General features: G+C 43.4%; 1 protein-coding gene across 1 annotated transcript in view; it reads left to right on the top strand.

Annotated features, from left to right (window-relative positions):
* Window positions 1-26,478, top strand: part of slc49a4 (solute carrier family 49 member 4) — a 79,084-nt gene that overhangs the window by 31,681 nt on the left and 20,925 nt on the right. Inside the window, exons 5-7 of the mRNA XM_080413017.1 lie at window positions 2,604-2,712; window positions 13,064-13,131; window positions 23,592-23,719. Of these exons, the coding sequence (XP_080269143.1) occupies window positions 2,604-2,712; window positions 13,064-13,131; window positions 23,592-23,719 (305 nt within the window). The remainder of the gene's footprint in view (window positions 1-2,603; window positions 2,713-13,063; window positions 13,132-23,591; window positions 23,720-26,478) is intronic.

The following is a 26,478-nucleotide window of genomic DNA, read 5'->3' as shown; positions in this document are numbered from 1 at the left end:
ACAGCTCCACAGCGGAGAATGTCTCGATGGAGTTCCCTTCCTTGTCTGAATAAGAATGATCCATTGTCTGGAGTGCTAATAGGGAAAAGGAAAGGGATAGGCTGTGTGTGTGTGTGTGTGTGTGTGTGTGTGTGTGTGTGTGTGTGTGTGTTTGTTTGTGGTAGTTTGATGCTGCTATATACATTTAGGATAAAAGTGCAAAACATACAGTAGCTTTCTAGCATTTCATGTATGTATGTTGTATGATATGAACTTAAAGGAGTACTTCACCCCAAAAAATTACAAATTTTCTATCAATTAAATGCCCCATGAAGCCTTGAATTAATGGAGATTTCTTAGTTTTTGTCCCATTCCTAAGGCAATAATTCAATGACCGGGGTGGCTGCTCAGTAGAAGACTCAATTAGCTCCGGTAGGAGACTCAATTGAGTCTCCAGACTCCACTGGTCATCAAATCTCCATGAATTCAAGGCCTCACGGGGCGTTTAATGAATAGAAAATGAGTAATTATTTGGGTGAGCTACTCCTTTAATGTTGGCGACGTTGCGTAAGCCCTAGGAGGGATGAGAGAGTGGAGCATTCTCCAGATGTCCCGGAGCGATTGACACTCAGGATGCCACCTGTGTCACACGCGACACAGCAATGGAAAATCTAATGCGAGGAGGAACTAACCAAATAACCAAAGAGAAAAGGAGAGTAACAAATCAATCATTTAGTCTTTGCAGTCTACTCCGCAAGCCTGGCAACAACTGTCAGATGGCCTGTGATTGCTACATTTCAATCAGCACTGAGTTTCTACTGGCTCGGGTTAATTGGCATGGGTGTGATGGATGATTGTAATTGGATAGAGGTCTAATTGGAGTTTTTTGTTGTTGTTGGCCTTAATGCATGTTTGCGTGTCTGCTCTGTTTGCATTGCATTTTGCCATTCCTCAGGCATACAGTACTACACGTGATTGGAGCGACTCATACAATGCTAATAAAGCGATACAATGGGTCTTTCAGTCACCTTGGCTGATGTACTGTCGAGCAGATGGCTCAGCTCAATCCTCCTAGACCCAAAGCTGCAGTGTAGTCTAAAAAAGCCACAATTGGCCTCACCGTCTCCCCTCATGAGTGCATTTAGTCAGCTAATAATCTTATCATCAACAACTGAGACTACATTGATTTGTTTTGTTCTTTGTTTTATTTTGAAATCTTAGTTACTGGAAGGATCTAATCTCCGTTATCCAAAGCGCCTCACAGGGCCACATGTGCATAGATTTCAGATTTCTGGCATGGGGGAAACTGGGGGATTTGTGGCTGGTGGCAGTGCTGGACTCCCCATGCGTTGACCCATTTAACTACACGGGACCCTGCTAGGGTTTGGCTGAGGTGACTTAAGCATTTAACTACAAACGTTTTCTAAATTATTGTGAGCTTGTAGATCTGCTATAAAAAATACTCAAATAAAATGGGGGATTTTCGGATATTTCTTTTTAGCCCATAATAATGACACACACAAAATTGGGATGCCAGGGTTAACGTGGTTAAGTAATAAAATTCCATTGCTAGAATGTCTGGTAATCAAAGACAATCAAAGAGAGAGGGAGAGAGATCGTCTGCTCTCTTTGTCTCTCTCTCACTCACTCTGTCTCTCTCTCTCTCTAACCCTCTCTCCCCTTCGATAGTCCTGGACGGCTCTAGCCTGGCTGGCAGCTCTGCATACTCTATCCAGTTGACTGCGTATCTCTAGCAATAGCATCTTTATGTGTGTGTGTGTGTGTGTGTGTGTGTGTGTTCGAGAATCGAGACATACCTTTGCACTTACAGAATGGGCTCGGATAACATTGCTGTTGGGCAGAAACCTCATATGTCCAAAACCATTTCTTTTCAGGAAATGGAACGAAAATGGTCAGAAATAGTTAAAATAGCACATGTACAAGCTCACAACTGAGCTTGTAGATCGACTATTTTTACTACCTTTGCTTGACACTCTTGTACGACAAAGTAGGGCATTAAGTGACGAAAAAAACATGAACAGTTGAAATACAGAGATACAAGGTTGCTGTCCGACAGTGTCGATAAGTGGCTGCAGCCATTGGCAGGCCTCCAAACACCAGTGGACAGTGAGGGAAAGAGATGTGCTGCTTTCACCCTTTCATCTTTGGCCAGCATTGTTGAGCCTTTGTGGCCATGTGTGAACACGTCCGTCTTTGTATGTGACTGCTGCTGCAGGCAATTCAATTTTAAAAAAAGCTGAAAACGTACGAGTGCGGATTGTTCCTTAAATAGACCATGTGTGAAGAGACCAGGATTTGTGCATAGTTTCATTTTGTCCGAGCATTCATTCAAACGTGGTTCTGTTTATGGTTAACTCGCTACATAAACACTGTCGTTTTAAGAGCTTTAGTTATCCCTTAATGTATTTGTAAATTTAACTATAAAAAAGCACTCTCTCTGGTACGAGATTTCTTTAGTTGAATATAGTATTTATTTATCTCTGCATTCCTCCATTTTTTAGCAATGTATGTTTTTCAATCTCTCTGTATTTGTTGTCCCTTATGAAAATGCATCATCATATTTAATATGATTTCCATTTAATATATTTCTCTTTATCCCTCAGTAACCTGCAGTTCCTGAAAATTGCGCTGGCTTATGCTGTACCCACAGGATTGATGGCTGGCTGGTCTGGAGTCCTGGATATGGTCCTTACACCAGCCAAAGTCAACCAGGTAACTCACACACACACACACACACACACACACACACACACACACACACACACACACACACACACACACACACACACACACACACACACACACACACACACACACACACACACACAGAGAGTCACAGACACACACACACACAGTCTGCTTGGATTACATAATGCGAAACGCATTAGTAAACCAGGACAACACAAGGACTTTGTGCTACTGACAAAAAAAGTGATTATTTTGCAGAATATAACAGATGAATTATTGTGTCGAGGTGCAGCTTGTATATTATGATTTAGCATCTTAGCACTTGTACAAAATAAAAGACAGATGTTAATGCTAATGAAGCATTTTTCTCGAACATGTGACTTTAACCCAAATTGCATTCATCGGTATTGCTATTTTGATAGTTTAGTGATTAAGAGTGGAGACCCTATTAAACATGCATTTTCTTCAGAAGGCTCGTTCTCATGTAGATTAAACCTCTGTGTTGGTTGGTGGGCAGTTTGCAAACACCTATAAATACACACCCTACTGTTTATTTCAATATGAAAGTGAAGGGGCAGCAATAGGAGTGTGCTCGAGTCCTGCTTTCACCACTCAGCTTTAAAAACCCAAACAAGCCCTGATGGGGAAAAATACTTTAAACAATATGATTTGTACACTTCTCACAGATCTCGCCCACTGAGGTGAACAATATTGATATCATGGCAGGTTTTCGGTGTTCTCCTCTCTCGCCTGTGTCCTCAAACATTCCAACAGAAACTTCCGCCCCTCCACACGCGCATCTCTAGTGAGCGGTGCCTGTTATCGACCAGGCGCTGTTCTTTTAAGGCCAGCGCACAGAGGAGATGATATCCCTGTTTAACCCATTAAGACCGGGAATGCATCCTTGTCATTTTTGATTTTAGCTAGAACCATTATTTTATACTTTGGCTATTCAAAAATAGCAGATCTACAAGCTTGTAGCGCGGCACTCGGTGCCGCGCTACAAGCTTGTAGATCTGCTATTTTTGTCCCTGGAACAAAATATTTTGAAATGGGGGTCTGTGGCCAAGTATATATTATTTTTGCTGTTTGCTTGCTATATCAGTGGTGCTAAAACGTTTTCCAAAATATTTAGTATTTGCCACGGACCCCCATCTCAAAATATGTTGTTCCAGGGACCCCCAGAAGCAAATATTGGAGTAAAAAATGTTCACTTTAAAAAGATATAAAGATTTGCACAAATTTTCACGATTAAAAAAAAAAAATAGCCAAAGAAATCTTAAAATGACACAGATGCGTTCCCGGTCTTAATGGATTAAAAGCAGATGTGAAATGTGCCGGTAGATGATGATGACAGGGGTAATTAACCCCAGTGCTCATCCGTCAACACCCAGCTCTGACAGCCAGTGTAGTGCAGGACGTCTCCCACTGGGCTGCGTCCTCCTCCTCACGTCTACTCCGTCTGATTAACCTGCTCCGAGGTGGTGACGAATGCATTCTGAACTTTAAAAAACACCATCCGTTTACCTTACCGTAAGAGAAGGGCACAAAATGACTTTTTTTTGGACACCAAACCTGAAAGAAGGAGAAGGGTCAAGCTTGTCTTTTTCTCTCTCCGGCCGTCTTTCTCTCGCAGCACCTTTTGTCTAACACAGTGGTTCTCAAACTTTGTCATGCCAAGGACCCCTAAATTTATATACATTCAGCCTCGGACCCCCATCAGAAAATGTTTAGTTCCAGGGACCCCCAGAAGCAAAGATTTGAGTTAAAAATGTTCTCTTGAAATAAATATATTCAAAGATATGCACACATTTTCGAGATGTTTCAAAAATAGCAGATCTACAAGCTCGTGGCGCGGCACTCGGTGCCGCGCTATGAGCTTGTATATCTGCTATTTTTGAATAGCCAAAGCTATGTGGTTAAGATGATTCTGACCCTATGTTAACTCATTTTGCTGGGGACCCCCTGGTACCCCCTCAAGTACCCCTGGGGGTCCCCGGACCCCACTTTGAGAACCAATGGTCTAACGCACTCTCAAACCGCTCCAACCTGTCCTGTCAGTATTGTAAGGGTCCATTCAAACACAGAACAACTATTATTTGCAGCTGCAAAGATGCGGAGGGGAGGTGAGAGTGAACACTTTGAGCGCTTGAGATCCCACTCTTCGTCATTGGGATGAGTTCACTGCGAATCTTTCGCGTTTTGTATCCAAAGACTCCAGAGACTGGGCTGGGTTAGCAGTGAATGAAGCTCAAGATAGTTTGGTGTCTTCTATGTCCCGACATGGCAGATTTTTTTTGTCAAGAGACAAAGGGACGGGATCTTTTCAAGGTTCTCACATGACAGGTGCTGCTTAACCCCTTAAGACCTGGAACGCATCTGTGTCATTTTTTGATTTCAGCTAAAAAAAAGCATTATTTTACACTTTGGCTATTCAAAAATAGCAGATATACAAGCTCATAGCGCGGCACTCGGTGCCGCGCTATGAGCTTGTATATCTGCTATTTTTGAAAAATCGTGAAAATGTGTGCAAACCTTTTGAATGTATATAATTTTAAAGCAAACATTTTTGAGTCAAATCTGTGCTTCTGGGGGGTCCCTGGAACAAAACATTTTGAGATGGGGGGTCCGCGGCCAAATACATATAATTTTGGGGGTCCTTGACATGAAAATGTTTGAGCACCACTCATATTATAGCAACATAAGTGTTTCAGAAAACTGTTAGAATTTAGAAGACATTTGTAGAATCATATCTCAGGTCTTAACACATCGACCGCCAGAGGTTAATCTCATAATGTACTCACCAGTGCCAAGGTGTTTTTGTTGTTTTTTTGTTTTTTTCATGTCGCCATAGATCTTGTTAAAATCCTTAAGATTGAGCTCTACACGGTCTGTTTACATCCGCGAGATCTCCCTGTATCTCCCAGTGAAGATCGCGTGTCAAACGGGGTATCCATGTTGTAGTTAGAGCGGATTACGTTAAACAGTGAAATGCGAGGAGAAAAAACTACAGGAAGAGAATTGAGTTTCAGTTTCGTCTGTAGAATGGGAGCGGGCGTGATCGTCAAAACCGGATCCCAAATAATTCTATTTCCGGTCATCAAACCGGAAACGGAAGTGGATCAAAAAAATTCCGAAAGTGCACCCGGACCGCGCATGCGCGAAAAGACCGCAGCCCGTAGGGCTACGGTCTCGGCGCTTAACAGTTGGATTTAACGGACCGTAGGACTACGTTCTTGGCGGTTAATGTGTTAATGGGTTAAGAAGAGATCACACATGGATTGGGGGGGGGGGGGTTCGGAGTAGGTAGAAGATAAGACGCCTTTGTCTTGCTCACCTTGCTATCTTTTATCTTTCTTTCAAAGTCGCATTACAAATTTGTCTGACTTAATTTGTTTGTTTAAAAAACAAATACTTTCAGTCTCTTATGATAATTTTTGTAGCTACTTTGAAAAATGCATTGTGAAAAGAAAGTAGTGTTGATGAAGGAAGCTTCAGAATAGTGCAAAATGGTTTGAATGAAACGCACACACACACACACACACACACACACACACACACACACTGAAACAGCAGGGCTTTAAAATGGGATGGGTAGTCGCCTCAGCAGTGTCTTTCAAAATGTGGTACATGTTTGTTCTCAAGTTCGTTTAGTTTCATTTAGATTAAAAAGGTTCAGGCAACATGGTGTTTGTGTCCCAGCATTAGCACACTGGCGCCTTGGGCTAATCTTATCTGTTGTGTTCCACTCCACCCATAGTGTATTAGCGGCAGTTACTGGATGGACTGCCAAATGAGACTTGTAGATTATGTCTCTCATTTACTTGATTATGTCTCTCATTTACTTATTCACTTGGACACACTCTGTTTAAAGTTTTCTTTCCCCTTTCCACCTGCTGTGTTGCATGTCTGTTTATTCATATTGCCGTTATATATTAAATGTCTATCTGTTTTTGTGGTTGTTTTTTAAATATGCATGGATTGCCAACGGCAAGAGAGACAGTTCCATATTTTTTATTAATTGCCTCTTCCTATCCATTTGTTTGTTCATTACGGGGCGGAAATGTGAGCATGTATGTATGTACCTCTCTCTCTCTCTCTCTCTCTCTCTCTCTCTCTCCTAATCAGGGTTGCCAGGTCTGCTGATCATAATTTTCCCTGCAAGATTTTATTTGAAAGTAGCCGATTTACAAGATCACAAAGTGTCGCATCGCGACGCGTTGTGAGCTTGTAGATCTGCTATTTTCAAATAGCTGATGTATATGTTAAAGTGCTCATGTGGCCCATAGTCGCTTCTTTTGGGCTGGTTTCCCTAGACCTGGTTGCTTGTTTCTCTCACAGAATCTGGCAACACTGCTCCTAATCTGAAATTTTTTTTGGTTTTCATCCCTCGCTGATGTGTGTAGGCTGTGTGTGTGTGTGTGTGTGTGTGTGTGTGTGTGTGTGTGTGTGTGTGTGTGTGTGTGTGTGTGTGTGTGTGTGTGTGTGTGTGTGTGTGTGTGTGTGTGTGTGTGTGTGTGTGTGTGTGTGTGTGTGTGTGTGCGTGCGTGCACAATATATTCTGCTTCCAGATGAAGCCCTCTCGTCTCTAACTCCCATGTGACTCTCTCGCTATCTCCCTCTCTCTCCTCAGCACCAGATCAATACCGAGGCACAGCTCCAGCCTCGCCCACCCTTCGTTGCCTTCCAATCACTTCTCTTCCTCTCTCTCGTGTCTTCTTCTATCTCTCTCTCTCTCTCTGCACTCGTTCCACTCCAATGTCACTTGCAGGTGTTGGCCGCAGCTGTGTCTCTCTTCAGCGTTCTGTTGTACTCCGCGCACGCCTTCCTTTCCATTAACGAGCTAGGTATTGTGGTGGTCGAGCGCCGTCTTCAATCTGCTGCTGTACAATGAGGTGGTAGCCGCCAAGGAGGTGTTGTGGTGGAGGAAATAATGGCTGTGTGGGGTGGGGGCAACGCCAGCAGCGCTGAAGCTGTCACTTGCAGCCCTTTTCCTCTTTCAAGGTGACCACTTTATTCCACCTCCTTCGGTTGTCTCTCCTCTGTGCAGTTCAATGATTCCGATCTGCAGGCTAACATTAAGTTGGCAGATGCTAAACCTTTACCATTATTTCCAGCAGTTCTCAGATTGAATGCTCAATAATGAAGCTGTAGTCCTAATTAAACTGATATAGCTATCATCTTTGGCCCTTGCAGATGTATCTTTCATTAGCAAGTTGAATGCTTTTACCGTAGCCTTCTACCTAAGTTCTGCTCCCAAAAGTGTTTCCGTTAAATCTGAAACATAATAGCATCTTCATTTTTATTGGTGTTGTATGGCACTGAAACATTGTATCCTCTTGTGGTTGGTGCTAGATTAGCTAAACAAAATAACTAGCTTTCGCAATTCAGAAAACAGCTTCTTGGAAAAAGAAAACAACCATTTACATGCACTAGGGCTGGTAACTTTCCTCAGGAATGATATTCGAATATTGGTCTTAAAAATTGGCAGATATTGGAATATATTCGAATATTATTATTATTTAAAAAAATATTTAAAAAAAGAAAAATGTTTTTTTATTTGACAGGAACAATACAAAAAACTATTAATCAAGTGCTGGGATCCAATAATACATTGTTTTTTGTATTGTTCCTGTTAACACATCGGGTGCTAAACACGGTCTGAACCGTGTTTGCGCAGAGTAGCGGTCCGGTGCCGAACACGGTCCAGACCGTGAAATATGTCTTTTTGTTTTTTTCGTTTTTCTCCACACGGGCGGGGCTAGAGCAGCTCTGGGAGTACCCATTGTGATCTTGAGAAGGATAGGCCAGATAGATCACCGGAAACAAAAACATGGCTCCCATCCACTTCCTGTCTATTTCCTTCTTTAAAACACCTATATCTCCGAATCTGTTTCCGGTGGGGAAAACCGGTCATGCGCGATGCGCAATCCCCCCCCATTGTAACTCGCGAGTGAAATGTTATCGTTCCAGGCTGTAGCCAGGGTCATCGCGCAACATGAATGGATGTTTTTTTTTACATGGATTTGCTCCTCGTGGAGTCTAGAGCCTTAAACAGCAAAACGCAGTCAATGGGGAGAATGCTGGCACCCAACGTAAGTTGTTATGAAAAAATGCTGGCACCCAATGTGTTAAATAAACTGGAAAAAAATTATAATTTGAATAATTTGAATAGTAATTTTCATATTCTAATATACATATTTCCCCCATATTCGAGGAATATTCGAAATTCGAATATTAATTTACCAGCCCTAATATGCACCTGCATCTGCTCCCATGTCAAACTGATCTCTTTCAGAGAGAAATAATGTCCCAAATGGATTAGTAATATCCTTCCTTGTATATCCTTCCCTGTTTATCAGGGTCTGGACTCTGGATGATAAAAACTAAACAAAAACAAACAAACAAGCAGGAAAGCCACTTATTGGATTGCATCAGGGGGAATGTTTTCATTAGTTTATCTCTGGCCAGCCAAAACCCATGAAGTGCATTGGGGCAACCACGCGGAAAAGAGTAAGAAATAAACTTGTATTTGTCGTTATGTTATCCCATTAAGACCTGGAACGCATCTGTGTCATTTTTAGATTTGAGCTAAAAAGCATTATTTTATACTTTGGCTATTCAAAAATAGCAGATATACAAGCTCATAGCGCGGCACCGAGTGCCGCGCTACGAGCTTGTAGATCTGCTATTTTTGAGAAATCGAGAAAATTTGTGCAAATCTTTGAATATATATTGTTTTAAAGCGAACATTTTTAACTTAAATCTTTGCTTCTGGGGGGTCCCTGGAACAAAACATTTTGAGATGGGGGTCGGCGGCCAAATACATATACATTTTGGGGTCCTTGACATTAAAAAGTTTGAAAACCACTGACATAGCAACACAAGTTTTTTCAAAAAACTGTTTTTAGAACTGATTTAGAAGACATTTTGTAGAATCGGAACCTCAGTCCTTAATGGGTTAAGGGACTATGCCCCATGTGTATAGTCCCCGTCACTGCCAACCCCTAATGTTGGTCGGGGGAGAGACAACCACTCGGCTGCTTGTTTCACCTGACAGTGAGGAGTTTCACCGGGAAGGAAGGAAGGAGTAACGCATGCAGAGGAACACGATATCACTCCCAGATTTGCTCCCTGTTGAACAGGCGCCCGTCCAACTTGTAGGAGTTGCTAGAGCAGTGACACAGAACGCTCTCCCCTGCCGGCTTCCAATCCGCGAACACGGCCAATTGGAGTTCTTTGCCAGAGGCACCGTGGAGGAATCAAACCCCTGTCTCCACGGTGGCGGGCAGGAATGTTACCCCTGCTATACCCGGACGAAGAAAAAAATACATGCAACTTAACACTGCGCCAATTCCGTGAGGCCATTGCCTTCCAAGGGCCAAAAAACACAGAAGGGCGAAAAGGCTAGCGCGCTAGACAGACCCTTGCACACCACAACTTTCTGTTAATCACTTGCCAAATGTGACTCGCCCCTAACACCGACAACGTTGTCAGCCCTAGGCTAAGCGGTATGTCTCTCTACTGAGTCCTCTCGGCCTCTCCTCTTCCCCCTTGTCAGGGGGAAATGCTTCCTGATCTGTGCTGTGGTGTCTGTCTGCACACGTCGGGCAGACATTGAACCGATCCCACAAATGATAGGTAACAAAACGGAGGCACGCAGGGCCTCCTCTGGCAGGGAAATTGAACTGCGGGGAGGCAACCAGTTCCAGGGTGGAAACAAGGCAGGCAGGGGGGGGCAGCTATAGATGGAGCTGGGCTTAAAGCCGGCAATGTGTGAAGCTGGGTTTTTTTTATGCTGATGCTGAGTGGGGGGCTAGGACAGGGGACATTAACCCTTTAAGGCCTGGGACGCATCTGTGTCATTTTTAGATTTGAGCTAAAAAAGCATTATTTTACACTTTGGCTATTCAAAAAGATCAGATCTACAAGCTCATAGCGCGGCACCGAGTGCCGCGCTACGAGCTTGTAGATCTGCTATTTTTGAAAAATCGTGAAAATGTGTGCAAATCTTTGAATATATATATTGTTTTAAAGCGAACATTTTTAACTATTCTTTGCTTCTGGGGGTCCCTGGAACAAAATATTTTGTGGTGGAGGTCGGCCGCCAAATACATATCATTTTGGGGGTCCTTGACATGAAAAGGTTTGAGAACCACTGATATAGAAACTTACGTTTCTTTCAAAAAAACTGTTAGGATTTAGACGACATTTTGTAGAATCGGAACCTCAGGCCTTAAAGGGTTAAGAACCGCAGGTGGGGATGGTGTGTGGGTTGGGAAGCCGGATGAAGACAGACGCAGTGTACATTCACAGCAGGTCTCTCTGCGGTTGCAGCCCTCTCTTGGAAAAAAAGAGAATTCATCTCATCCGGATCTGAGATGTGTATACAAACGGAATGACTAGATCAAAGGTGTGATGCTGTAGTAGCAGACCCATCCTCTGATCTCTAGGCCCTGTATAGAGTCTAGGGTCCCAGCTACCTGTTGTCTGAACCCTGCACGGAAAAACGTTGCCAGACTTCCAGGCAGTGGATATAACACGTGGAGCTCCATATTTATGAGGACAGCTCTGTGAAAGTGGGTTTCACACTGCACTCATTATTCATAATGTAATTGCTTCATAAACGGAGAATAGCCATTAAGAATAGAGTTGAAGAACTGAAGGGAATTAAATTTCTTTAGCAAGTCACCCTTGAACTCTTGAGAGAGCTTTGTGAAAGTGTATCACAGGAAAAGCGTTTGCTACTAGACAAGAGTACTTTCCTTGTTAAAAGACTGTTGAAATGGATTCCCTGGGATTACACCGAAGATTGCAGCGCTGAAATAAAGCTATGGATAAAGTCTATGATAACTGGCTTAAAACAGCTTATTATGAGACATGGCTAGAGAGAGACGGAGAGAGACACAAGGAGCAACAAACACATCGATGTGTCAAGAGGCTGAAGTCCCAGCTTTTTATAACCCCAGCCTCGATTGCTTCCAAATTCCAATTAGTTGTCCCCGGCAATAAGAATACTGTTGTTAATCGACATCTCCTCTTAGCCATAATTTTCATCTCGGATTCAGACAGCTTTGTGTTAAGCTTCCCAAAACTGGAGGCAAACACTGCTGTCATATTTGAAACCTTTTTATATCCATCCATACTGCCCTACGCTGTGCGCGGCAAACACTTAAATAAAAATGTGTGCGTGTGCAATCTCCGGGGGTGCACTTAATTTACGCCCCCGTTTGCCTTGGCTAATGCAAACAAGAGAGACCGGGCACCTGCTGCCCCAGTGAGAGCTTTAGCGTCCCGCCGGAGGTTAGCTATAGCATGGATCACGATGAGGGATGTAGGCTCGCTCAGCTCAATCACAGCAACGTTTTGACAGAATGGATTACCCTGAATACATTTTCCATTTAATAGCCTTGATAGTCTACTTTTCTTCATTATAGATTTTTTCTGACAGGGCAATGCAGTGTGTATGATTAAGCAGAATGCATCAGAGCCCACTTTAGATGCTGCTGTCTTGTTTAGTCGCCCATCTGGTTTGTTTGGTGTGACGTGAGTTATTTGCCGCGTGGAGGAGATTGATGGGAGTCAAACACCTTCGTTTGTGTGTACACAAGGAGACATCCTCTCCTGTTTGCTGCTCACACAGATTGGGAGTTTGTGTTGTGTTGTTGTGTTGTTGTGTTGTGTGTTGTGTGTTGTGTGTTGTGTGTTGTGTGTTGTGTGTTGTGTGTTGTTGTTGTGTTGTGTTGAGCGAGCGCGTGACTGTGCATTTACGAGGCTGCTTGTCATGCTGAATCTGCAGTGGACCCTTTGGTCATAACGTCCTCTGCTCCATCTGTCAGGCCAAGGGTGTGTGTTTGCTATTTGCTTGTGTGTAAATAAGGAAGGACATCAATCTTATACGCCCACGCATGTGTGTGCGTACGTGCGTGCGACCGTGCGTGCGTGCGCTCGCACACACACACACACACACACACACACATACACACAGGCTGTTTTCTTTCTCTCCTACCACAATTCTGCCCGCCAATTTACTAGACCGGTTGATTGACAGGTCTCGGCAGACTTCAGACACTTGGTGCCTGCTCCCTGTCTCGCCCTTCTTTACAGCCGTGAACAGCATGCTAATGAACCCCAAATAACTCTTCTCTTCTCTACTCTTCTCTACTCTTCTCTACTCTTCTCTACTCTTCTCTTCTCTTCTCTTCTCTTCTCTTCTCTTCTCTTCTCTTCTCTTCTCTTCTCTTCTCTTCTCTTCTCTTCTCTTCTCGAAATCTCTCTCTCTCTCTCTCTCTCTCTCTCTCTCTCTCTCTCTCTCTCTCTCTCTCTCTCTCTCTCTCTCTCTCTCTCTCTCTCTCTCTCTCTCTCTCATATGCAGGTGGATGCAGGCTGGATTGGGTTCTGGTCCATAGTTGGTGGCTGTGTGTTTGGTGTGGCGATGGCAAGGTAAGTCATACACTTCAGTCTCTTACAGTAGGACTGTGTCTATACACGATGGATGCTTTGAATCATACTCAACATAGTCATTGCCACACACACACACACACACACACACTCACACAAGTTACCACTCAATTTCCATTGCATTGCCTGACATTATCATTGCTGTGTGTGTGCGCGTGTGCCCGCCCACGCGCCCATGTCCCCTCAAGCGGTCTCCACAGGACCAGTGAGCCGTCAAATTAGTGGATAAGCCTTTTTACCGTGTGCTTTCCTTTTGCACTCGTATCCGTCCATTCAGTATGCATGGGAACTTTGCAAGTGGCGTTCTGTTCTGATAGCCTTGGCATTCGGAGCCCGGCCAAAAAGATTACCTTAGTCGAACACCTTTGCTGAGCATGTTCTTCTGCCGAGACGCAGCCATGTGTGGGTCGCTTTGCACACTGGGAGAACCGTCTTCGCCCCCCCCCCCCCCCCCCCCCCTTCACCTCATCTGCTCCCTCTCCCCTAATATATGATCTGTTTTTAGCACTGTTAAGGTGGGGGTGGGGGGGGGGGATGCTAATTGCTAATGCACCGCACCCCTGTTGATGGATAGACGGCCGCTACATGGCGACAAAGTGTGGAGTCTGCAAAAGCCCAGGGATTTGTCCCGCCGCTGACGGATATACGTTTATCGCGAGCACTAAACAGGCAGGGCCTCCGAGGCTTTTCTTTAAGTTGTAATTAGGGAAATGAGCCTATTAGTCTCGCCGGTAATCAATGAAGCCCCTCACAGTGGGTATGCGTAAACAGAGTAATGGATTATTTGTGTTGATTGAAGTGACCGCGAGACAGAGTGACTGATTAGTGTCTTTTGTTTCGACGGTTATGTAATATCGGTGACGTTACCTACACTTGGTTTGCAAAGGGTGTTTGAAACGAGTGGACTTCCCTGCTTGGCCTGGCGGTCACTCATGATCAGTAAAATTCAAAGATTCAAGATCTCTTATTGTTACATCTCATATACGAGTACATGTATGTACTGTATATGTGACCTGCGTGGTATATGTGGTATGGTATGCATTTACATATAGGAGACACAAAGTGTCAACTTTGTGTCTCCTATCATCTTTCATCAAATTATTATGGGGTTATCATGGGGTGTGAAATTGATACAAAAATGAGTAATGTTTTGGGTGAACTACCCCTTTAATGTGTGTGTGTGTGTGTGTGTGTGTGTGTGTGTGTGTGTGTGTGTGCGTGTGCGTGTTTTGGTGTAGGCAGAAATAGGCCTATCAAGTCAATCATAACCGGATTACCTGGTGGAGCTTGTAGATCGGCTATTTCCGTGTACGACACTGGCACGCAACTAAGTATAAATCAGGCATTCACTTTTCCCGGGGCTTACTGCTCTTGGTCTTGTCGTTCAAAAGCCTGATTGCCTAGGGGGGAAGTGGCTGGCTGCCACAGTACGTAGTCTACTGCCCCTTGGTCTTGTGGTAAGCTTATTTCCATACCCTCTGTCCCCTTCATAATTTCTCTCCCCTTGGCTTCCGCTCTCTGGCCCCTGTTATCATTAGATCTGATTTCCCCGGGCCAACTCGAGCTAATGGACTTGGAGTTACCCAAGTAGAGAGCTGCTACATGCATTTGTCCCTTCCCCAACCTACAACCCCCCCCTGAAGAGGTTGACATTGAGAATTGGGGCGGGAGTGGGCGATATGATATCGTATGCAGTATTCCTATTAACGTGCCCATGAAACACCATCTAGCAATATCGATTATGATTTTGTTCATCAGCCAATTAGCCCATTTAGACCGGGGAAGCATCTGTGTTCTTTTTTAGATTTCTTTGGGCTATTCAAAAATAGCAGATATACAAGCTCATAGCGTGGCACCGAGTGCCGCGCTATGAGCTTGTAGATCTGCTATATATATTTTTTTAAATCATGAAAATGTGCAAATATTCGAATATATACATTTTTAAAGGGACATTTTTTGACTCAAATCTTTGCTTCTGGCATTCCCTATTACAAAATATTGGGGGTCCGCGGCCAAATACATATAATGTATTTAGGGGTCCTTGACATGAAAAAGTTTGACTGATTTTCCAAAAAAAAAACTGTAGGATTTAGAAGACACTTGTAGAATCCCCCCAGAAGCAAAGATTTGAGTTACAAATGTTTGCTTTAAAAAAATATATATTCAAAGATTTTGCACACATTTTCACGATTTTTCAAAAAATAGCAGATCTACAAGCTCATAGCGTGGCACTCGGTGCCGCGCTATGAGCTTGTAGATCTGCTATTTTTTGAATAGCCAAAGAAATCTAAAAATGACACACAGATGGTTCCCCTGGTCTTAAAGGGTTAGACATGCTGATACTACAATGCAAGGCTTGTTCTACCAGGCACTCTGAGCGCCAGCTTGAATGACCCAATCGATCGTTTGACATTTGAATCTGCACATGGTTTTCTATCACGCTGCGTTACCTGAATGATAAACTAACTGAGTGGCAGCAGCATTCCAGAGATGACACCAGAAATGCCCTCGACTGTCAAGGAGAAGAGGCGCTGAATCCACAACAGAATATTTAAATCGGCAGACATGGCTCGACTTCGCTTGCCTGGTGGTGGTTTAGATTAGAAAAGATTGATCTTTAACAAGAAATAGTGATTTGTAAACTGTGTCGAAAAGCCACTTGCAGTTAAAGATAGTTGGATGATCAGTATGCAGAATATGGAGTATGCAGCTGCCCCTGCCAAAAAACAGCCAGCTGAAAAGTCGTTAAGCAGAAAAGAGCCATATGACGAGAACAGTAACTTGTTTGCATAGTCTAGCCACTTTGCTAATTTTCTTGAGGTCATATTACTATGCATTAATATTCTTGCTATTAACACATTACCTGCCAAGATATTAAACATCGTTTTTTTTTATCCCCATGCCAGCGTAATTACCTTAAATCGACGATCTTTGAAACGCAGTGGAAGCCACGTTTGGGGCTATGGCCCGTTGAAACGGGTGGTTTTCATCAAAAAAAAAAAAAACTGAGTAAGGGCGCGCTCTCACCAAAAGTTGGCTGGCCGCTGTTAAACGCAGGTTGTGCGCGGCACCAAAGAAACGGGATGGCCCGCCTGGTCGAAACACCAAAGAAACAAGGAATCCACCCGGTAACACAGTCTAATACAGCGGAAAACCTCTTTCCGCAACTGGGACGGTGGCGTGCTCGTTAAACATTAGACTGTCAACCCCAACTCCCCTAGCCTGGTAAACCCTCCCTCCGGAAATCTCATTTCTATTTGATTCCTGGAGTGAGTCTGGCATGAACCGCCTCTCTGCAATATTGGCTGTGTATGCCAAACGGCCGCGCCTATCAGTGTCGTCGCTCATTGTTCTGTGATTGACAGCTTACGTTGGCCAATCAGGTGGCGAGTTCGAGTGAGCCCAAAACACGAACGGCAGCCATCTTTTTCTTGTGCGGCCAATTCTCCGCTATTTTTTTACTTCAAAAAGCTCTCTAACTTCTATTTTGAGGCACGGAATTTACTTATAAGATATCGTTTGGATAGAATTTAGTTGTTTAACTTCATATATGTGGTCAATTAATCATGACAAAGCCTATTTAAAAAAAAATAATTAGAGAACCGGTAGGGGCGTGCAGTGACACCATTGTACCCGAAAAAGGCAACCCATTTTGGGTATGGCTGTCTCAAAAGTCCCGTCGCGTCACATTAAGACTGGTGAACTGCTGATTGGCTGAAGGGGAAAAATTATCATTGGCTGAAGGGGTTGTCAGTCAACGGTATTACTCCCGCCCAACTCCAGCACAGCCAATATTGCAGACAGGCGGATCAGGCCAGACTCACTCCTGAAATGAAATGGAATTGAGATTTCCGGAGGGAGGGTTTACCAGGCTACAACTCCCCGTGATCGAATCCCAATGCTGGTTCTCTTTTTATGAAAACCGCGGACCTTTTTTTTTTTGCCGATAAAGTATAGTTATGGACAGTGGTGTAAAGTAACTAAGTACATTTACTCAAGTACTGTACTTAAGTACAATTTTGAGGTATTTTTTACTTTACTGGAGTATTTCCAATTTTCTATACTTTTACTTCTACTCCATTACATCTCAGAGGTTAATATTGTACTTTTACTCCACTAAAATTATTTTATTTATTCTATACTTTTACTTTTGGTACTTTAAGTACATTTTGATGCCAATACTTTTGTACTTTTACTCAAGTACATTTAGATTTCAGGACTTTTACTTGTAACAGAGTATTTCTACATTGCAGTATTGATATTTTTACTTAAAGGGATACTTTCACATAAAATAAACATTAAAAATATATATTAAAAAAAAATGAAAGAAGTTATGGCAAAATAAAGGCCCCCTCACACATTAGTAGGACACTCTAATGCGTGAGGGGGCCATGAATTTTCCATTACTTTTTTCATTTATTTTTAATATATTTTTTAAATGTTTCCCCGACCCGAAAGTGAAGTATCCCTTTAAGTAAAAAATGTGGGTACTTTTTCCACCACTGGTTATGGACAAAACCATGACGGAGGCGCGCAGTCTCAAGCAAACTTGAGCCACGAGAGGCACCACCGAGCGAGCTAAAGTGAGCGAGTTGCCGTGCCGAACGTTGCGAAGTTCGCTTGAGCCTACTCAGCGCCGTCCGAGTTACGTACCGATAGGGACAGAATAGTAAATCATGTTTTAGGGCAAGCGTTTGCCCCAATTAGAATGCTTTATAATGTGTTATGATTAGTTCTATAAAGCATCGCAAGTATTATACTACAGACTTCTTATAACGGGCGGCCATGACACTTTTACACACACACGGACCAATCACAGTCCATAGCGACTGACGTATACGGAAGAGAACGTAAACTCCCTTGCAAATCGCTTGGACGCGCCTTGAGCACCATGTTGCTTCCTGAGTCTTGAGACTGTCCGCCCTCGACTCACCCGATTGAACAGAGAGGGAAAATCAGCTCCTGCCTCCAGCAGTTTTATGCTTCCAAAAGACAAGTCGCGTAGAGCAGATAAACGCAAGGTCTGCGCGACAAGCGGAAAAATCCGCTCTTGCGTGAATCCACGCATTTACATTGACAATGCATTGGCAGATTCTGCGCCAGAGGTAAAATAAAAGTGCGGTGAGAGCGCGCCCTTAGGAGTATTTTTCTAAAAATCCTATAGTTGGGCTGGATGGATGTCTGTTTTTTTTAATGACGTCCCATCCGGCTTCTGCTTCTCTGAGTGACGAGGGATCATTCCAAAGCTGTGTTAGGGCGCCCCTTGTGGAATTTTCAAAATAAAAAAAGTTTTTGGAAAGAACCCATATACTGTATGTGATCTTGGCAGTCAGTGTGTTAATTGTTGTTACTTTTGGCTAATCAAAGTTTGAAGTTTGTTCTTGTTCATATGACGAAAACCTTTGTTAACTTTAGTTTGTGAGCCTAAGATGTGTCTGTTTTTTCTTTTAACAAATACTATAGGCCTATGTTTTCTTTAGATTAGCTGATGTAAGTTACTTTCTATGCCAGGAGAAAAATATTCATATTACAGCTTTATGAAAGCTGAGAAATATTGTCAAATATTGCCATAGACAAAATACCACAAAACATTGGGATATAGTTTTTATTTAGTTCATATCGATCACCTGCAGAAGGGAGTTATCACACTACGTCACCACCATCTCTCCCTCTCCCTAAGACGAGTGCAGCGGCAGCATGCCATGGAGCATGGCTTGCCACAGGCTGCAGAAAAACAGCCTCCATTAAAAGCTCTTAATGCCGCAGGTGTTGCGGTGGCACATTTTAAGTGGGTTGAACCCCTACGAGCCACCAGTTTTTTCTTTCGGGAGTAGGGGGGTGCTACAGTTGCCCTTGGCCAGAAAAAAAAAACACTTAATGCACGCTAATATTTTGTTGCTGGCGTGCCACAGATGGATGGATGTGCGGACGACGTGGTGGGTTCAATTAGTGGTGGGCGCTCCGAGGCGTGGCACGCATCGCGGAAGAAGTGTTTGACAAACGATCCAGCGGCGGTTTAATTGCATGGCCCAGCAGCACAGAGACGACTGTGGCACCACAGTTGCTGTGTTTTTGGGGCCGAAAGTGAAGTGTGGTACGAATAACAAATATGCGTTGCTGTTTATCTGTCATTTACTAGCTTCGGGACGTGGGTAGACTGGGGGAGGAGGCAGGTGGGGCGGATTGGAGAGAAAAGAACTACGGGTTATGAGAGAGACTTGATCCAGACACTTGATTTTGAGTTAATGAGAGATTTGATCGCGCAAATAGAAACGGATTCCGATCACAGCCTGATGTGTTTGGCCAATAAGCATGGCCCTCTCCATCGTGTCACTGCAGCTATCAACTCAAGACCATCTACGTCTGCTTGTTAATTCTGTAAATGTTTCAAGCTAAATGTCTAATGTTGCACAGTAAAATCAGAGACGTGGGCCAAATGATAACATCGGACGTCACGTGACTGATTGTTGAATCATTCCCTGCAGGCATGCAAGGGAAGTACAGAAAATGGAATCTGATGTGACATGATTTAAGTGACGCTATCTTTGACGCCCAATAAAAGCCAGTTAAGGGGAGCATAAATGATAGGCTTTTAATTCACACATTTCCTCATGACAAGACAAGGCCCGTCTTTCAGTTGACATTGTTGGTTATAACAAATCCTTGATCTACTGTACATCTCTGGAGACATGCAGTATTCATGACAGAGGCTTTGCTATTCAGATATGATGATTTCAGTGGAGCTTAAGTCATAAACAGCAGTACCACCCATGTTGTCTACATTCTGAAAGGTCCCTGTGGGATGATCTACACACAGTAACATCTTGAGTGTTCATTTAACTCTGAGAGTGTACAAATGGAAATGTGTACACTCTCAGATTTAAAATAAAACTCAGGATCTTACAACGTATGTAGGTCAAACGTCCGCTCAAAATACAGACTTCTGAACACGAGGTTGCTATTTGCAATCAAAACATGGATTATGCAATAGTGAGAAACTAGGCTCAATCAAATCACGGCTCCCTTGGTTTTGGGGAATTGGCTCCCTCCCAGAGAGAGGATATATTGTAAATAAATTGTTGAGAAGAGAGGCTTTTTTACATATGCTTTTTTATCATACAACTGTATTTAGTGCCTATGTAAAAAAAAAGTCCACATGGACTCAATGAACTAGGCCTACAGCGGACTCGACGTGGCTATAATTTTCTGCCTGCAGACTTGCACGTGTTGAAGAGCAGGAGCAACACAGGGCTGCACTCAATACAAGACATAAACGAATGACTTTCTTCCAGATAACTGAAGGACAGAAAGTACCATGGCAAGAGGCCATTGTGAGAAGAGTCTACTGTCCTCGTTAACTCTATAACTTGCGTCAGTTATTTCTGTACATTCCTGTTATACACAGTAGTCCTCAGCTACTTCAGCAAAGCATCTAGAAGTCTTTTTTCATTCATTATTGTTTATTCGGTTCCGTTTGTATTCCATTTAACAAACATGTCAATGAACATCACTTCAACTTCCAAGTCCTTTTTTGTCTAATGCAGCGGGTAGTGATTGATCTCCTCACTCAACCTCTCCTCAAACAGAGCATCTATTTCTCATTTGTACCGCATGTGCAGTCAGTGTACTCATCTCTGCATGAAGTACGCACGGTCACAAAATCTGTGACGCATGTGGATGTCCCCGCGAGCCAGTGACAAAATGATGTCATAGGACGCAGCTACGGAGACACGACAAGTATAATTTGGCCTTCTGTTATCTCTAAACTATGTACGTATGTACATAGTTAATGTGCGTATGTGATGTAGTTTAATATATTGATTTATTTGTCCCTGGCCCTCCCAGTAAAATCCTCAGTGTTAATTTAACTCTTGAGAGTGTACAAATGGAACCAAATGGACCCAAAATTACAGTGTATCAATCAGGGAGAGACTGCTCTTTAACAGTCTGTGCCTTTAGGGTTCGACTCTGAAGAATATGCAGTGTGTGTCTGTCAACACTTACATCGTTTATAGCCTGGAAACCAGACGAATCTGCCAGTGCAAAGAAATGTACAAATAGCCCTCGGCAGATTAGGTCTGGCCCTGCTCGGTTGTGATTGGATTTCGCTGCCCCCCAAAGTTGTGGGGCACCAATCAGGAACCAGTATGCAAATATGGGACAGGTTTATCACCAGAGGCATTTTCTTTGTATTTTTTGTTTGAGCTAAAAAGCATTCTTTTACACTTTGGCTATTCAAAAATAGCAGATATACAAGCTCATAGCGAGGCACAGAGTGCCGCGCTACGAGCTTGTAGATCTGCTATTTTAGAAAAATCGTGAAAATGTTTGCAAATCTTTGAATTTATTTATTCTTTTCAAGGAACATTTTTAACTCAAATCTTTGCTTCTGGGGGTCCCTGGAACAACATGTTTTGAGATGGGGGGTCCGCAGCCAAATACACATACATTTTGGGGTCCTTGACATTAAAAAGTTTGAGAACCACTGATATAGAAACATACCTTTTTTTCAGAATACTGTTGGGATTTAGGAGACATTTGTAGAATCGGCCTCAGGTCTTAATGGGTTAAATGATTAAAGTGAATTGTGAGCTCCTGTATCTTCTTTGGGTTCAGTCGTTGAGAAGTGACCCATAGACAGCTTCTGGAGCTGTGAACCACTTGGTTTTCCCAACTTTAAACAAACCACTCGAACAGCAGAGTTTTGATTCAAGCTCTGCTCGACCGCATTTCACCCTGTTGCCAGTCAACTGTCAGACATCAGTCGATTCTCGTAGCTCGTTGAGGAAACAAGCTACTTACAGTATGGCTTTTTTGGCTCGAGGTTTAGATTGAGAGCGATATGAGAGAGAGAGAGAGCGCTGATCCTCAGTCCAGAGAGATAGGGGGCTTGGCTCGTTGCGGACCCAGGATTTAGTCCTCTCTTGGCACTGTTGGTGCCCGGTGGGTGGAAGGCTTGTAGATGTGTGCCAGCCAGTGGCAGATGGGAGTTGGAGATCTGAGTGGTGTAGCTTTGGGGAAGAAAGGGAGAGAGAGAAACAGAAACAGAAACCATACTAGTCTGGGTAAATGATCATTTGGTCTTCAAAACGAACTCCCTCCTGCTGTCCAGCCCAGAGCCTTCCTCGAAAACACTTTTTGCTACGGTTTTATCTCGACAGATCCCTTTACCAGTGATGGAGGAAATCCAGCTTAAGCCATACATTATTCTTAATAGGAGCGAGATACAAAAGCTAAGCCATGCAAAATTCTGTTGCAGTTTGGCCCCTTGGGCTACAACAGTTTCTCACACAGTCGCAGTATGTGGAATCCTGATGCTTAAATGGAGCTGAGATTAGATATATTCCTATACTACATGGAGATAGTTGTGTGTTGTGTCATTGAGTCAAATATTCACTGACAGTCCTTGTAAGTACAGATTACAATAATGTCATCTAACAAGGCTAGCTGAAAACTAGGCAATTTGTGGGCAATTTGTTAGAGGGATAGTGGTAGTGTGTGTCTATAATGTGAATTCCTGGATATGAAATGTTCATCTATAATCTTTTGTAGTGGTCCTAGTAATGTCTGTTAGTGTACTGAAGTAACATATCACATGTGTGTTTTGAACAAAATACAAAATGGCAGAAGGTTATATGGGGAGTTGCGTCATAATCCAAGGAATCCAGGGAATTCTTTTGATTATACGACCTATGATTTGAATAGTTAAAGGCCCCGAACGTAAAGCGGACTGGTGCCAGGGGGACAATTTGGGGCCAGTGAGCACTAAAAGTATGACGCCCATTGGTCCAGCAGTTTGTAAGATTAGCTCCCGACTAACACACACACACACACACACAAACAGGTGAAAACATAATCTCTGCTTTCCGGCCTGAGGGAGATAATTAGCGTAATCATTTCTTCACCACAGGCTTGTATATGACTGGTATACATAGCCAGAGAACAGAGGACGGAGGCAGAGGTAACAATCGGTGAGGGCACAGCAGAGGGCCACAAATCAACACACGGTACAAGAACCAGAGTGTCTTTGAGAGCGAGAACCAATTAAATAAACTCTCGGAGTGGTGTATGCACGCACATAATGACAAAGCGCTCTCTCTCAACTCGGGCACTCTGTGACAACAAGTGGCGGGCGGAAACGATCTCTCCCGCCGGCTGAAATGGTACGCGTCTCCGCTAATAGATTATGACACCGAGTCAGACGCGAGGCAGATGCTAGGTTTGCTCTCCGTGAAGGATGCCTCTCACCTTTCCAGGTCTGCTATCTTTGCTCGGCGTACCGTCTCTCGCGCGCCGTCTGCCTCCGTTCCCTGAGGTGTTATGGTGTGTGTGTGTATGTTGGGGGTGTTGCTTATGGAGTAGTTTGTATATACAGTATATCTCTCCTTTGCTTCAGTGCTTTTTAAACTTAGTCCCTCCTCTTCCTCTTCCTTGTGTCACAGGTTTGCGGACTCCATCCGGGGCATGTTGAAGCTGATCCTGGTGTTGATGCTGGCCGGTGCCTCGCTCTCCTCCACCTGGTTCACCCTCACCTGCCTCACCAGATTCACCCACCTGCCCTCCACCACAGGTGGGTCGTTGGTCTCCACAGCCGCACAGGCGCCGGAAAAAACGTACTGTATTTAACCCATTAAGACCGGGAACGCATCTGTGTGTCATTTTTAGATTTCTTTGGGCTATTCAAAAATAGCAGATCTACAAGCTCATAGTGTGGCACTCGGTGCCACACTATGAGTTTGTAGATCTGCTATTTTTGAAAAAATAAATAAATTTGTGCAAATCTTTGAATATATATTTTTAAAGCGATATTTAAAAATATATTTTTACTAAAATCTTTTAGGGGGTCCCTGGAACAACATATTTTGAGATGGGGGTCCACTGTCAAATATGTAATTTTGGGGTCCTTGACATGAAAAAGTTTGAAAACCACTGATATTATGGGAACATACGTTTTTTCCTAGGATTTTTGTTAGGATTTAGAAGACATTTGTAGAATCCCCAAAGCAAAGATTTGAGTTAAAAATGTTTGCTTTAAAAATTGCTTAAAAAAAATTCCATGATTTTTCAAAAAAAAATAGCAGATCTACAAGCTCGTAGCGCGGCACTCGGTGCCGCGCTATGAGCTTGTATATCTGCTATTTTTTTAATAGCCAAAGAAATCTAAAATGACACAGATGCGTCCCAGGTCTCAATGGGTTAAAGGCAATGTCGTACGCACACGGAATTAATTTAGCCGCCTTGACATCAGATGAATTGCGACGTCTGGCTTGGCCCCCCTGTATGAATAATTTAAGGTATTCATTAAGCGTATATAGACACGGAGGTACTAGCCCCGTGTTTGTATTCCAGTCTCGCGGTTATAGGTTCAATACATATTCAGCAGTGCCAGTCCATTAGCGAGAGAGAACGTCAGCGACATATATACCTATTAGGGACTTGGGGACCTAGTGGAGACGAGTCTCCTTCTCCTCGCAGTTCTCCCGAGTCCAAAAAAACAGCGTATAACTGCTCAAACCTGCTGATTCTCACCATGATCATCCATCACCATTCTCCCAGCCTTGGCACCGCTGTCAGTCTATTAATCCATTGAGACCGGGAAATGCATCTGTGGGATTTTAGATTTCTTTGGCTATTCAAAAATAGCAGATATACAAGCTCATAGCGCGGCACTCGCTATGAGCTTGTAGATCTGCTATTTTTGAAAAATCGTGAACATATATATATTTTTTTTAAGCGAACATTTTTTAACTCAAATCTTTGCTTCTGGGGATTCTACAAATGTCTTGAAAAAACGTATGTTGCTATAATATCAGTGGTTCTCAAACTGATGTCAAGGACCCCCAAAATGATTTGTATTTGGCCGCCAAAATATTTTTTTCCAGGGACCCCCCCAGAAGCAAATATTGGAGTTAATGTTAAATGTTTGCTTTAAAAAAATATATATATATTCAAAGATTTGCACACATTTTCAAAATTGTTCAAAAAATAGCCAAAGAAATCTATAAAAAATTAAACAGTCTAGATGCTTTCCCGGTCCTAATGGATTAATCTCCCTCCTATCCCGGCACTGGCAGCCCACAGACGAGCAGCCAGGCTCCAGCCTCGCTCATCCACCTGGCACATGGGGCGCATGAGTGCTCCTGCCCCGGAGTCTGCCAAAATGTCCCACACCCCCTTTACTTAGCATCCCTGTTGGGACGTTAAACAGCATGCGATGTTAAACACCACCCATACGTATTTTAATACATTGTTTTGTATTTTGTCCAGTGGCACTATATGGCCGATATACATTTTGCCGCTATTTAACCACATGAACCCCAGTGTCCCTTATCTGGGCCTGTCATTGTAGGCGAAAATAGGCAAACACTCTGCGAATATAGCAGATGTACAAGCTCAAGGCATCGGCATTCCCCCAGACCACTGGGGGAATGCCGGGCAACAAAGTTTATAGGGCTTAAGTGGTTGCATAAACTAGTGCAGTACTTGTCATTCACCGGTAGTACCCTGCAGTACCCGCTATCAACCTAGAGGCTATGACGTCAGCCATCTATGATGTCATTTCCTGTTTACAGGCGCTTTAGTTTATACTCCTCACACGACGGTGTCGCTGACCAGTGTTGCCAGATTCTGTGAGAGAAACAAGCAACCAGGTCTAGGAAAACCAGCCCAAAAGAAGCGACTATGGGCCACATGAGCACTTTTACATATACATCAGCTATTTGAAAATAGCAGAGCTACAAGCTCACAAGGCGTCGCGATGCGACGCCTTGTGAGCTTGTAGATCGGCTATTTTCAAATAAAATCTTGCAAGGAAATTATAATAAGCAGATCTGGCAACCCTGTCGCTGACGCGTTGCCGAAAATAACGGATTTTTAAAAATGAGTTCTTATCGGCCAGCGACAGGACACCACCATGGGACTACAGAGTATAAATGAGGCCCAGCAGTCCTCACAGGAAAGGGCTGCAGAGGTTCCAGTGCTGTACTTCACTTTTTATCTCACACTGCCTCCTGGGAGTTGAAGGCTGTGAACCTGATGTAATAATAATGTGAGGTAGAAGCCCAGAGGGTGAAACAGTACACAGTGCAGAGTTTGATACCTGCTCCTTTGGTTGTTGGGGAGGGGAGGAGCCCGGGCTTTGAACACTGAGTGGGTGGCTTCTCGGCTCCATCGTCTTGGGTAGGAGGTAGGGCTGACCCAAATAACTCGAATATTCGAAGCTTCGTTCGATGGCACATGATTAGATTTTTTTTTTCAAAAATCAAGTAATTGGCCGTTTTTTAAATTTGATTATTTTTTCTCCAAACATGTACAAATGCAAAATATAAG

This window comes from Gymnoscopelus braueri, assembly GCF_963280865.1.
Source record: "Gymnoscopelus braueri genome assembly, chromosome: 18".
NCBI lineage: Eukaryota > Metazoa > Chordata > Actinopteri > Myctophiformes > Myctophidae > Gymnoscopelus > Gymnoscopelus braueri.
The sequence above is the reverse complement of the archived record's forward strand: the minus strand, read 5'-3'. Positions and strand labels throughout refer to the sequence as shown.